The sequence below is a fragment of the Ooceraea biroi genome, chromosome 8 (genome assembly GCF_003672135.1).
Source record: "Ooceraea biroi isolate clonal line C1 chromosome 8, Obir_v5.4, whole genome shotgun sequence".
Classification (NCBI taxonomy): Eukaryota; Metazoa; Arthropoda; class Insecta; order Hymenoptera; family Formicidae; genus Ooceraea; species Ooceraea biroi.
The window spans coordinates 793,151-808,509 of NC_039513.1; the positions used below are offsets into that span (position 1 = coordinate 793,151).

The following is a 15,359-nucleotide window of genomic DNA, read 5'->3' on the forward strand; positions in this document are numbered from 1 at the left end:
AGAAATGTACGATATTTGCAACAGGCTATCCATTAACTGTTCTCTTATTACTTTACTGTAAGTTCCCCAAAGAATTGTCCTTCGACTTTTCCTCTTATTTTCTTCTAATTACAATTTATTTTTAGCTTCAAAGAGATTATCAGATTTAATAAGACGTCCGTATGATCTATATCGTGCTGGTGTATTTGATGAATACTTTATGGGTTTGATGAATCAGGTCGCACAGGCTATGGATGATTCCATAACGCAGGAGGTAAAAGAGTGATTAGCAAAAATGTGCAAGTGCAATAATTACTCTATGTTATTTCTATTTTCTGCAGGTAACAAATCATTTATTCAAGAAAGTGGGAGCAAAATTCGGAATGGATTTAGTATCCTTTAATATGCAGCGTGGTCGCGAATTTGGTATTCCAAGTTATATGGAATTCAGGTGAATTGAGTTATCATTAAATTAATATATTAAATAATATATTAAGGTATTAAATATTTGGTGCATAAGTTTTTGTTAATGGGTCGCTGCAAAAGATGACTCCTTTCGACGTGGTATTCGAATGTTATCAGAAAGATAGAAAAAAGTCGTATAAAACAATAGAAAATATTTTGAGTGATTTATGCTGTATCGATTACTTCAATAAAAAAAAGGTTGCAAAATCGGTAAGAACTTTTGCACCGATCTAATAATATACATATCATGATAAAATCTATATATTGGGTCGTCCGGAAAGTTCGTGCCGATTTTTAATAGATGGCGTTGGAACATGTCTGAATATATCAATGTTATTGAAAACATACGATTTATATACATATGCTTAAAGGTGACATTTCAACGCATCTTTAGGAAAAAAGTTTTTTGAGATAAATTGATTCGTGTCAGTTTTGTACTCTTTTGAAGATGGAAGAAAACAAAGAACATTTTAGGCACTTGATGCTTTTCTATTACCGGAAAGGCAAAAATGCCTCACAAGCAACAAATTCGATATGTTCTGTTTACGGAGAAGGCGCTTTAGCTGAAAGAACCGTACATAAGTGGTTCGCTAAGTTTAGAGCTGGTGATTTTAACCTTAAAGACCAAGAACGCTCGGGCAGACCCTCTACTACTGATAATGACCAACTCAAGACACTGATCGAGAATAACCACCCGCGCTACACGACACGTGAATTAGCAGAGATACTGAAAATATCGAAAACCACTATCCACGATCATGTAGTGAAGCTTGGTTACGTAAGTCGCTATGATGTATGGGTTCCGCATAATTTGGCCGAAAAAAATTTAATGGATCGCATTTCCATCTGCGACTCGCTGTACAAGCGCAACGAAAACGTACCATTTTTGAAGCAATTAGTGACGGGTGACGAAAAATGGATCATTTGCAACAATGTAGAACGAAAAAGATCCTGGGGTAAGCGAAATGAACCAGCATTAACCGCTCCGAAAGCCGGCCTTCATCCAAAAAAAGTCATGCTCTGGTGGGATTGGAAAGGAATCCTATATTATGAGCTCCTACCACACAACCAAACGATAAATGCAGATAAGTACTGCTCGCAACTGGACGAATTAAAGACAGCGATTCAGGAAAAACGTCCAGAATTAGCTAATAGGAAGGGCGTCGTGTTCCATCAGGACAATGCCAGACCTCATGTTTCTTTGACTACCCGACAAAAATTGTTGGAGTTTGGCTGGGATGTGCTACCTCACCCACCGTATTCACCAGACATTGCACCTTCAGACTTTCACTTATTTAGGTCTTTGCAAAATTCTCTTAGCGGCAAGAACTTCAACTCTTTGATCGACATAAAAAACCACCTTGAGGAGTTTTTCGCCGAGAAACCTAAGAAGTTCTGGGAGAATGGAATCTTCCAGTTGCGTGAAAGATGGACAAAGGTTGTGAAACAAAACGGTGCATACATAAGACAATAAATATTTATCGACATAAAAAAATGTTGCCTTTGCATTTTCCTTCAAAATCGGCACGAACTTTCCGGACGACCCAATACATAATGCATTCAGCCTTTGGTGCAATTGGTATCGAAAAAAACATTATTTTTTGTTTTTATTTTTATTATTTAAACTATATTTCTCCTAAGTCATTATAACGCTGGAATGGAAGCGAAGAAGAAAGTTTTCGAAGCAGTCATTGTACTCCGTTTTCGGAATTGCTTCCAAACTTACGATCAAAGTCTTTTGGATGTTCTGAATGTCATAATGCTTTCATTTTATCACCAATCTGAGTTTCTGGAATATCGAGAAGATACACGGAGCCAAATCAGACGAAGAATGGTTTTCGAGTTGTGATACCTTATCTGGTCAAGAAATCGCGTATAATCTTGGATTTGACCGGTACATTATCATACCGTCAGTACGGCCCATGTTTTGATAGAGTCAAACACTTTTTGGTAGTCCACGAAGGTTAGATGGAGAAGGATCTGGAATCGCTGATTAGAAGAAACATTGCATGAATATCATAAATATATGATTAAATTGTATTCTCAACTTTAAACACGTTTTTGCCAAAACAATATTTTTTGAATTGAATATTTTTTGAGTTAGTTAAAAAAAGAAAAGCATTCCTCTTCTCGAGGAGGATCATTTGAGACTTACCCCACCTCGGAGTTTGTTGCAAAGATTCTGAAATGCTTCATATACAGGGTGATTCAGAACAACCACGCGTCCTTGCAAAGACGTATTCTGGAAGTAATTCTGAGACGAATTTTCCTCTACGAAAATTTTGTCCGAAGCTTACTTTTTGAATTATTAAAGGAAATAGTTAACGAGTAACGGGCCGAGTATAAGAGGCAGACAGGGGCGGCGCGCGACGCGACTTACCGCAACGCTTACGCGGGGCGCTCAGCTGATCGCTGCACACACGATACCTACTAAATACATGCATGTGATACATCACACAACACGCGCGCGCGCGCGCGCACGCACGCACTCTCTCTCTCTCTCTCTCTCTCTCTCTCTCTCTCTCTCTCTCTCTCTCTCTCCTCATTCACTCACTCACCTGTACAGATTCCATGTTCTCATGCTTGACGAATTGTAGCTTGACGGATGAATAATTTCACCGTGGCTCAGATCGCACCTCACGTTTCCATCCACAAATCCACACCGAGTAATAAGCCAGAAGTTTTTTTCTGTCATAAATTGTCATCACGTATCGATACGCACTCGGATTTACTGACGCACTTGAGTGATAAACGAATCTATCGATTTATTATTGCTAGTCGCTACCGATAAATCATTCGGCGACTGAAAATTATTCAAAGAAGGAAATACACATTACGCACAATCACAGTAATCGATCAGAAATTTTCTGGACACGTCTTTTATAAATTGTATCGCGTATCAACACTTTCACGGATTTATTCACACACTTGATCGATAGAATGAGGCATTTACGAATGCCTCTATCGGTTCATCACTGTTAATCACTACCGGTTAATTATTCGGCGATTGAAAATTATTCGAAGAAGAACGCGTACATAACGCACGTAACCCGACGCGGAGATAACTCGATAACAACAATCAGGTTATGTTTTTATAGTAAACTGCATGAATTCGTCAAGGCTGACTTATCGATACTGTAAATCCGATCGATAAATTAGATACTATGATAACCGGCAGGGGAATGCTTCGAAACATTCGTACTGCCAAGTGAATAGTAGATAATGTCTGCCTGTAACGTGTCGATTTTTTAAAAATAATTTGCGAACTCGAAGAGAATGTTCCTCGAAAATAAAATATTTGGTTGCCCTGAAAAGGGCAGATTAATTATTTTAGAACACTTCCTTTTACAGCAAGTGTTCGAAGTGTCCGCCGTCCATTGTGATGCACGCTCTCATGCGTCTCAATAAATTTTCTTCCGTTTTCTCCAGAACTTCGTCCTCGATTGAGAAAATGGCATGGTGAAGTTTGTCATTTAATTCTTCGATGGTCTCGGGAAGCTGCCTGTAAATGACTTCCTTGCAGTAGCCCCACAAGAAAAAGTCCAGTGGATTGAGATCTGGAGATCTTGCAGGCCACCGTATCGGGCCATACCGGCCCATCCAACGTCCGGGAAATTGCTGATTTAAAAAATTTGTGACGATTCTGGCGTTATGTGGACCAGCACCGTCCTGTTGAAATACAATTTTATTTCTATTTATTAAAGGTACTTCTTCCAGAAAGTCCGGCAGATTTTCCGTCAGAAATCCCATGTACGATGCGCCATTTAATGTTTCTGGAAGAATAACTGGGCCCAATATTTTTGTACCCATAATTCCAGCCCAGACGTTCAGTTTCCAACGAACTTGGAAATTTCTGAGTCGTGTCGGTCGAGGATTCTCGGCGTCCCACACATGCATATTGTGTGAGTTCAATATTCCTTCTCGCGTAAACAGCGATTCATCGCTGAATATTACGCAAGACGGAAGTTCTGGATCTTCGTTCACTCTTCTGAGGAAATCCTCGCAAAATCTCTTTCTCCGAGGATAGTCTTCTTGTCGTAAGTGTTGCACGCGAGTGTAATGATAGGCGTGTAATTTTTCTTCTTTCAATATCCTTTGGACTGTGGAATAAGACAATTCGTGCTTTCGAGCAATGTCCCGAATGCTAGTTTCAGGTTCTTGCTCAATAGCACGAACGACTGTTTCCACGTTTCGTAAGGTTCTCGCATCACGATGTCTACCAGTGTCTTTTTTCTTCGGTAAAACGCTTCCGGTTTCGTATAATCTTTGAGCTGCTGCAAGTATACGTTAGGCCTGAGATGTCTTGCTCTGTTCGGATATAATTCCGCGTATCTTCTCGCAGCAACGTGATATTGTCCCTGACACTCACCGAGTGCCATCAGCATATCGTAATATTCTTCATTTGTGTACGCTGCCATTTCGCTCTGTTTTTTCGCTTTTAATAATCGAGGGATTATTGATTGCAGTATCGATCGCTTCATCCTATTTATGCGATCTTCGCGGGGGGTCGGTACCCCCTCCGCGACCCCCCGCGAAGATCGCATAAATAGGATGAAGCGATCGATACTGCAATCAATAATCCCTCGATTATTAAAAGCGAAAAAACAGAGCGAAATGGCAGCGTACACAAATGAAGAATATTACGATATGCTGATGGCACTCGGTGAGTGTCAGGGACAATATCACGTTGCTGCGAGAAGATACGCGGAATTATATCCGAACAGAGCAAGACATCTCAGGCCTAACGTTATACTTGCAGCAGCTCAAAGATTATACGAAACCGGAAGCGTTTTACCGAAGAAAAAAGACACTGGTAGACATCGTGATGCGAGAACCTTACGAAACGTGGAAACAGTCGTTCGTGCTATTGAGCAAGAACCTGAAACTAGCATTCGGGACATTGCTCGAGAGCACGAATTGTCTTATTCCACAGTCCAAAGGATATTGAAAGAAGAAAAATTACACGCCTATCATTACACTCGCGTGCAACACTTACGACAAGAAGACTATCCTCGGAGAAAGAGATTTTGCGAGGATTTCCTCAGAAGAGTGAACGAAGATCCAGAACTTCCGTCTTGCGTAATATTCAGCGATGAATCGCTGTTTACGCGAGAAGGAATATTGAACTCACACAATATGCATGTGTGGGACGCCGAGAATCCTCGACCGACACGACTCAGAAATTTCCAAGTTCGTTGGAAACTGAACGTCTGGGCTGGAATTATGGGTACAAAAATATTGGGCCCAGTTATTCTTCCAGAAACATTAAATGGCGCATCGTACATGGGATTTCTGACGGAAAATCTGCCGGACTTTCTGGAAGAAGTACCTTTAATAAATAGAAATAAAATTGTATTTCAACAGGACGGTGCTGGTCCACATAACGCCAGAATCGTCACAAATTTTTTAAATCAGCAATTTCCCGGACGTTGGATGGGCCGGTATGGCCCGATACGGTGGCCTGCAAGATCTCCAGATCTCAATCCACTGGACTTTTTCTTGTGGGGCTACTGCAAGGAAGTCATTTACAGGCAGCTTCCCGAGACCATCGAAGAATTAAATGACAAACTTCACCATGCCATTTTCTCAATCGAGGACGAAGTTCTGGAGAAAACGGAAGAAAATTTATTGAGACGCATGAGAGCGTGCATCACAATGGACGGCGGACACTTCGAACACTTGCTGTAAAAGGAAGTGTTCTAAAATAATTAATCTGCCCTTTTCAGGGCAACCAAATATTTTATTTTCGAGGAACATTCTCTTCGAGTTCGCAAATTATTTTTAAAAAATCGACACGTTACAGGCAGACATTATCTACTATTCACTTGGCAGTACGAATGTTTCGAAGCATTCCCCTGCCGGTTATCATAGTATCTAATTTATCGATCGGATTTACAGTATCGATAAGTCAGCCTTGACGAATTCATGCAGTTTACTATAAAAACATAACCTGATTGTTGTTATCGAGTTATCTCCGCGTCGGGTTACGTGCGTTATGTACGCGTTCTTCTTCGAATAATTTTCAATCGCCGAATAATTAACCGGTAGTGATTAACAGTGATGAACCGATAGAGGCATTCGTAAATGCCTCATTCTATCGATCAAGTGTGTGAATAAATCCGTGAAAGTGTTGATACGCGATACAATTTATAAAAGACGTGTCCAGAAAATTTCTGATCGATTACTGTGATTGTGCGTAATGTGTATTTCCTTCTTTGAATAATTTTCAGTCGCCGAATGATTTATCGGTAGCGACTAGCAATAATAAATCGATAGATTCGTTTATCACTCAAGTGCGTCAGTAAATCCGAGTGCGTATCGATACGTGATGACAATTTATGACAGAAAAAAACTTCTGGCTTATTACTCGGTGTGGATTTGTGGATGGAAACGTGAGGTGCGATCTGAGCCACGGTGAAATTATTCATCCGTCAAGCTACAATTCGTCAAGCATGAGAACATGGAATCTGTACAGGTGAGTGAGTGAATGAGGAGAGAGAGAGAGAGAGAGAGAGAGAGAGAGAGAGAGAGAGAGAGAGAGAGTGCGTGCGTGCGCGCGCGCGCGCGCGTGTTGTGTGATGTATCACATGCATGTATTTAGTAGGTATCGTGTGTGCAGCGATCAGCTGAGCGCCCCGCGTAAGCGTTGCGGTAAGTCGCGTCGCGCGCCGCCCCTGTCTGCCTCTTATACTCGGCCCGTTACTCGTTAACTATTTCCTTTAATAATTCAAAAAGTAAGCTTCGGACAAAATTTTCGTAGAGGAAAATTCGTCTCAGAATTACTTCCAGAATACGTCTTTGCAAGGACGCGTGGTTGTTCTGAATCACCCTGTATACTACATATACTATATACGAGGGTAGTTCGAAAAGTTCTAGGCCTGACACAGAGATAGTACCAGAAGTATCAAATGGCTATGATTTTCCTCATGTTTGATCCTTCACAGGGTCTACCGTAATGTTTCAAACAGATGCGTTCAGTAGTTCATTTGTTGTGGTCGAGTAAAGCAAACAAGTTTTGGTGTTTCTCGAAAAATGGATAAAGCCACTTTGGCTCTTCGTGTGCCGAGTAAAAAAAGGAGCGGATCGGGTGTAATTAAAAGATTATAATATTTGCTCGGTGTATAATGAGCACAGCCCGAATTGTATTCTGAGTCCGAATATACAAAGACACGTCCGCTCGCGTAGACGATTACCAGTCGAATCCCTTATTTGTCGACCTCTTGGTCGTCGAAAGCCTACTCTCACGAGCCTGTTTGTTTCGTAGGACCTCTCGAAGGTCCTTTTGAATTTCCTACGGGAGGAATCGTTCCGCCTATTTATGGCGCCCTGCTTCTTTCGGTGACCCGCGCCTCCATGACGCGATCACCACACTTTCAGCCGCCGCGCGTATGCCTCGTCACGGTCGTCGGTACGGAATCCCCCGACATTTCGCGGAACACTTGCAAATCTGCAACGGCTCATTGGGGATTCCCTATCTAACGATCTAGTCTATTATCCGCTAATCTGTTTATTTTGACGACGTGTTTTTCGGTCTATTTGCCTCGCCTGAGTCTAGCCGCGCGATACTGCCGACCGTCTAGGCGATGACGTATGTGGCCATATAATCGCCACAGTACCCCCTCGCCAGTGCTATGCCGATGGCACGATATTACTTGACAAAAAAAAATTACTAATGCGGATCCTACGTGCGGCGTGTACGGAAACGAATAAAATTAAAAAAAAAAAAACATACAATAAATAATATATAAATGAAGTACGTAAAAAAACGTATAAAATACAATAAAGAATATAAAAATAAAAGTCTAAAATGTTTGATCGCACGGGCTGGCTAAAATTACAAATGTTATCGATACATATATGCGTATGCAAAGTTGCTTGTGTCCGTGTGTACCAAGAGTGATAAATAATGAGTACATAATTGAATAACTAGTATAGAGTCACAGAATCTAGTCTTACGATGCGTCACTGACTACGATGGATATACTATGTACAATTACTTCTCGATGCGGTTATGTACTGAGGAACGAAAATGCCCGCAGATATAATCAGATCGTCAAAACGCAAAAAAAACAAATAAAATAATATGCGCGGTAATACAGAGTTCCGGCTATCGCAGACCCGCCTGGAAACGTTCGGGAAATCGGACCGTTCTTCCAGACCTCGTCCTTGTTATCGCTCTGTCTTGCTCCCGGCTCGGCTGTGCGAGTGCGGCTCGTCCGGGTTCATTGCTCTCTCTGTGTATCGTCTCTCTCACGGTCTCTGCCGAACTGTTATTGTCGATGCTTTCTGAAATTATGTACGCAGGTTTAAGTCGATCGATCGAAATACTTACGTTTTCCCCGCGCTTTCGCACGACGAAAACTTTGTCATCGCGACTGACAACCGTGTACGGTCCGTCATACGGTGCCTGCAGCATTGACCTCGGGCCGTCGTGTCGCACGAACACTTGCTCGGCTGTGGTCAAGTCCTTGTATACAAATGGCCTTCGCTCTCCATGTCTCGTTCCGTCAACCGGGCGCAACTCTTCCATTTGACAGCGCAACTCTCGTACGAAATCGGCAACGTCGCCGCTCTCGCACGTCGCCTGCCGATTCAGGAATTGGCCCGGAAGTCTTAGCGTCTGCCCGTACACCAGCTCGGCCGTTGTCACCTGTGCGTTCTCCTTCCAGGCTGCACGGATCCCGAGCAGAACAGTAGGCAGCACCTCGGTCCACCGACTGCTCTCCCGGCACTTAATCGCCGCCTTGAGTTGGCGATGAAATCTCTCGACCATGCCGTTCGCCTGCGGGTGGTATGCCGTCGTCCTCAAATGCTGCGCCCCCGTGAGGGTAGCTAACCGCCGGAAAAGTCGGGACTCGAACTGGCGCCCCTGGTCCGTCGTGACTCGTAGCGGCGTCCCGAATCGACAGATCCACCCCTCGTAGAAGGCTCTCGCCACCGTTTCGGCCTCCTGGTCTGTCAGCGGGATAGCCTCCGGCCATCGTGTGAAGCGGTCCACGCACGTCAGACAATATCGTTTATTCTCCGAGACCGGCATCACGATTATGTCTAAATGGACGTGCTCAAAGCGGCTGGATGGAGCTGCGAATTTTCCCAGTGGTGCCGCCACGTGCCGGGACACTTTGGATTTTTGGCAAGGCACACATGTCCGTGCCCAATTACGACAATCCGCTCTCATCGACGGCCATACGTAACGCTGTGCTACGAGTCTACCCGTCGCTCTGATTCCCGGGTGAGCCAAATTGTGCACCAGGTCGAAAGCGGCCCGGCGAAAGGGCTTTGTCAGGAACGGTCGTGGCGTCGCTGCCGCTGTGTCACAATACACAGCAATCCCTGTGCCTGGGATCTCCACCTTGTCCATCCTGAGGCCGGACTCCCGGTGCAGGTACCCGCGAAGCTCCTCGTCATCCTCCTGCGATCTCGCCAACGCGTCGTAATCCAACGGGGACTGCAACTCCTCGATTCTAGATAGCGCATCTGCTACAACATTCTCCTCTCCTTTCACATATCGAATGTCCGTGGTGAATTGACCAATAAAATCTAACTGTCGGAACTGTCTGGGTGTACTCTTCTCGGGCTTCTGTCGAAAAGCAAACGTCAGGGGTTTATGATCCGTATAAATCGCGAATACACGCGCCTCCAACATATACCGAAAATGTTTTACTGCAAGATAGATAGCCAACAGTTCACGGTCGAACGCGCTGTACTTCGACTCGGCTGGGTTTAGCTTTTTGGAAAAGAAAGCCAAAGGTTCCCAGCCGTGCTCGCTTTGCTGTTGTAAGGACGCTCCGACGCTATGTTCGGACGCGTCGGTAAACAGTGCGAGCTCCGCGTCGATCCTCGGATGCGCCAGCAGGGCTGCCTGCGCCAAACCTTCCTTCAACACTTCGAATGCCCGTCGCGCTCGCAGCGTCCACGTTATAGGTGTACGGCCTTTTGTGTTTCCTTGGAGAAGATCGTTGAGCGGTGCCAAGGTCTCAGCGGCTCCTGCCAAGAACCTCCGATAAAAATTGAGCATCCCGAGGTATCTCCGGAGATCCCTAGCCGTCTCCGGCAACTCGTACTCCCGGACGGTCTTTACGCGCGCGGGTAACGGTCGAGTCCCGGCACCCGACACCCGGTACCCCAGGAACTCTACCTCCGGCTGGCCAAACACGCACTTCACGGGGTTCACCACCACCCCGTATGTCCGCAATCTCTCGAACAACGCTCGCAAGTGGTCCAAATGCTCCTCCTCCGATAATGAGGCGACAATGATATCATCGATGTACGCGTAACAGAACTCGAAATCGCGCAGGACCTCATCGATGAACCGCTGGAACGTCTGCGCCGCGTTTCGCAATCCGAACGACATGTACGGGAACTCGAACATGCCGAACGGCGTGGTGATTGCAGTTTTCGGGATATCCTCCTCCGCTACCGGGATCTGATGATATGCCCGAACAAGATCCAAGGTGGTAAAGATACATTTCCCCTGGAGTGATTGTGAGAAATCCTGTATATGGCGCACAGGATAACGGTCTGGGATTGTCCGTGCATTTAGCGCCCTGTAATCTCCACAGGCTCGCCATTCCTCGTCTTTCTTCGGTACCAGATGTAAAGGTGACGACCAACAACTCTTCGAAGGTCGCGCAATTCCGGCCTCCACCATCTTACTAAATTCTCGCTTGGCAATCGCCAGACGATCCGGCGCGAGTCTCCGCGGCCTGCATGCTACAGACGGCCCCGGCGTGGTCTCAATGTGATGCTGAGTGAGATGCTTCGTTTCCCTCGGTCGTCCTTCCGGCCTCGTAATGTCCGGATACTGTTCTAACAGCCGGTGATAAGGCGTTACTCCCGTGACTGTCTTAACGCACGGCATACGGCACTGAAGAAAACGACCAGGCGTAGTCAGGTTCGTTAGTTGGTCCACGAGACGCGAGTTCCGCAAATCCACAAGGAGACCGTAATGCGCGAGGAAATCCGCACCAATAATCGGTCGCGACACATCCGCGACCACGAATCGCCACGTAAATGCGCGTCGAAGTCCGAAATTCAATGTTAATGTCTCCGTTCCGTACGTGTTAATCACCGTCCCGTTTGCCGCCGACAGTTCGTAGGTTGACCTCTGACGCGGTCCCCGGACCATCTTCCGCGGATACACGCAAAGGTCAGCGCCCGTGTCAACCAGAAAGTTAATTTTCGTTCCCGCGTCAGTCACAAAGAGGCGACGCGTTTTCACCTCCGGATCGCTTGCCGCCATCAGCGCCCGGTTGTCGCGTTTCCCTGCTGCAGCTGCGCCGATTGCGAGCAGGGCGGTGTGCAACGACGGGCGTCCGGTCCAAATCGCCAGTGGTACCAGCATATGCCGCTTGCTGATTGACCACGGTTCCCTGATCGCGACCGCGAATGCGAACGCGGACGGCGTCGATCACCACTGCGATCACGGTAAGCGCGCCGATTCTCGCCTATCTCATTGATGGACCGACATATAGCCGACAACTGTTCGGACATTTCCTGCTGCAGGGTCAGTCTCATCTGCGCCAACCGCAACTCTAGCTTCGCCTCCATCGATACAGGGTCGTTCCTCGGCTGGGCTTGACTTGCCGAGGACCTCGTCGCCTCCGCTACCTGGTATAGCGGCGTCCTAGTGGCCTCAACAATCGCGTCCGCGATATCGGCCAACTGTTCGAGGGTGTCCGCCGTGCGCGTTACTAAATGCGGCTGAATATGCGCTGGTAATCGGCTCAGCCAAACAGTTCGCACCACCTGATCACCGACCGCGTTACCACCAAGACTGCGGAGATGCCGTAAAAACTGCGACGGTTTTCTGTCCCCGATTTCCTCGTGCTCGAGGAGCCGGCGCGTCTTATGTTCCTGCGATAAACTCAGGCGTTTTGTGAGCTCCGATTTTAATGTCTCGTACGCCCCTTCCGCGGGCGGATTCATGATAATGTCCCGCACTTCGAGAGTATATCGCGGCCCGAGTGCAGTCAGCGCGTACCCAAATTCGTCGCGTCCGCCGTGATCCCCGAGGCGTGGAAACTCCGATCAATAATACTGAACCATAGTTCCGGATCAGTTGGCGTAAATTCCGGCATTCGCAAGCCAACCCGGCTCACCTCGGAACCGGGCAAGAAAAAACCTGATGTCTCTGCCGCCGGCTGCATCATCAGTGGCCGTGGTTGCGCGCCCTGGGGTCTCTGTCCGTTCGCGCTGGTCCCCGGCTCCTGCAGGTCGACCAGCCGCTCCGTTGTGTTCTGGGCCGCAGCAGCTTCGTCACGCGTAATCACCATTACACTCGCTTATAAAACGCGTCGTAACTTGTACTTTTCTACTGGATTCAACTGGATTTACTGTCAACCGTCACCGGATAAAAGAAAGAATGTCTTCTCACGCAGATCACGTCGGGGTCACCACTTTGGCTCTTCGTGTGCCGAGTAAAAAAAGGAGCGGATCGGGTGTAATTAAAAGATTATATTTGCTCGGTGTATAATGAGCACAGCCCGAATTGTATTCTGAGTCCGAATATACAAAGACACGTCCGCTCGCGTAGACGATTACCAGTCGAATCCCTTATTTGCCGACCTCTTGGTCGTCGAAAGCCTACTCTCACGAGCCTGTTTGTTTCGTAGGACCTCTCGAAGGTCCTTTTGAATTTCCTACGGGAGGAATCGTTCCGCCTATTTATGGCGCCCTGCTTCTTTCGGTGACCCGCGCCTCCATGACGCGATCACCACACTTTCAGCCGCCGCGCGTATGCCTCGTCACGGTCGTCGGTACGGAATCCCCCGACATTTCGCGGAACACTTGCAAATCTGCAACGGCTCATTGGGGATTCCCTATTTAACGGTCTAGTTTATTATCCGCTAATCTGTTTATTTTGACGACGTGTTTTTCGGTCTATTTGCCTCGCCTGAGTCTAGCCGCGCGATACTGCCGACCGTCTAGGCGATGACGTATGTGGCCATATAATCGCCACACCACCAAGTCGAATGTCGCGCAGTAATCAAATATTTCGTTTTAAAAGATTTAACGCCATTGGGAATAAAAAACGAGCTGGATTCTTCTTTGGGAGACTCTTCACCATCGTTTCCAAAAGTGAAGAAATGGGCTACTGAATTCAAATGTGGTCGTTCGTCCATTTTTGACGATGAACGTTCAGATCACCCAAAAACTACTACGGCTGAGGAAATCATCGAAAAAATTCACAATGCCGTGTTAAATGATCAACGAGTGAAAGTGCGTGAGCTTGCTACCATTGCGAACGTCTCAATAGATCGTGTTCACATCTTACACGAACATTTGCATATGAAAAAGCTTTCAGCGTGATGGGTATCGCGTTTGTTAAACGTCGATCAAAAACGCATTCGACTGAACATTTCTCAGGAGTGCTTGGACATGTTTAAACGCAATTCAATCAAGTTCCTGCGACGATTCATCATTGTTGATGAAACATGGATTCATCACTACACGTTAGAGATAAAACAACAGTCCAAACAATGGGTGGAAGCGGGTGGAAGTGCTCCAAAGAAGATAAAAACAGTTATATCAGCCGGAAAGGTGATAGCGACTGCTTTTTGGAATTCGCAGGGTGTGATGCCCATAGACTATCTAGAAAAAGACAAAACTCTCAACGGAGAGTATTATGCAACATTGCTGGAACAACTAAACGATGCTATTAAGACCAAACGTCTCTACTTGGCAAAGAAAAAAGTGCTTTTTCATCACGACAATGCACCCGCTCACACTTCTTCAATTGCAGTTTCCAAACTCCATGAATTGCCCTTCGAAGTGCTGCCACACGCACCGTACTCACCAAATTTAGCCCCCAATGACTTTTTCCTGTTCCCAAACATGAAGAAATAGCTCACTGAAAAGAAATTCATTTCAAATACGAAGGTCATCGCTGAGATAAATGCTTACTTTGTAGGGTTAGAGCAATTGTATTATACTGAAGGTATAAAAAAATTAGAATATCGTTGGTCTAAATGTATTGAGTTGAAAGAAAACTATGTTGAAAAATAAAAAAGAATGGTATCAAAAATCATGTTTTCTTTGTCAGGCTGAGAACTTTACGAACTACCCTAGTATGTTTACAGTTACAATGTTAATATGAAACTATAACAAAGTTATAGAGCTATAATGTATTTATAAAAATTTATAAAATTAGTTGTTCTCTAATGATTAAAAAAACAGCATATTTAGTTGTTTAATGGTTATTGTGAACCAATTTTTGATATAATTTAGAAAATGAATCACAGTTAATACTAATGAATATTGTTGAAAATATTTTTAAATATTTTTAAATATTAAGTGTGTGCAAAAGTTTTAGCATCTTTTTGCGCTCTGATATAACTATTTAAATTTCGAATAAATTATATTTTTTTACATTTTATGTAGAGTTGGCATCAAAATTGCATTGGTTAAAACCAGTGATTTTGATGTTATACCGATCCGATGTTTTGGAACACTACACAAATTCGAGGCCAATAATGTAGAAAGTTTATTGAATAAAAATCCGCTACAGACGCAAAAGAATCTTGTAAAGTGTACAATTGAGAGTTGATCAAGCAATAGTTTTGATGAAGTTGCATGAAGTGGGAAAAATTCAGAAGTTCAGTATCACATAAACTTTCTCAAAATATTGCCGTCTCAACATATATATTTTGTTGCTTTTCAGACAACATAAAAAGAATTTTTTGTGAAAAATTGTTGCCGGTAACGAAAAATGGATTATGTATAACAATTTCAAACATTACACATTCATATATCCTGGCCATTAACATCAATGACAAAACTCCATTTTAATTGCTTCCAAACTGATTTCTTTTTTCTCAAAATAATTTAAAATTTATTTGCGCGATGATAGAAAGTTACAGAAAACGAGGATAAATATTTTAATGACTGTATTGTATTACATATATTGTGCACTT

The 15,359-nt window shown here is 44.8% G+C and overlaps 1 protein-coding gene across 1 annotated transcript in view; it reads left to right on the top strand.

Moving 5' to 3' along the window:
• LOC105280833 (chorion peroxidase) overlaps positions 1–15,359 on the top strand; it is a 62,582-nt gene that overhangs the window by 26,888 nt on the left and 20,335 nt on the right. The window contains exons 9-10 of the mRNA XM_011341652.2: positions 126–253; positions 321–430. Of these exons, the coding sequence (XP_011339954.1) occupies positions 126–253; positions 321–430 (238 nt within the window). The remainder of the gene's footprint in view (positions 1–125; positions 254–320; positions 431–15,359) is intronic.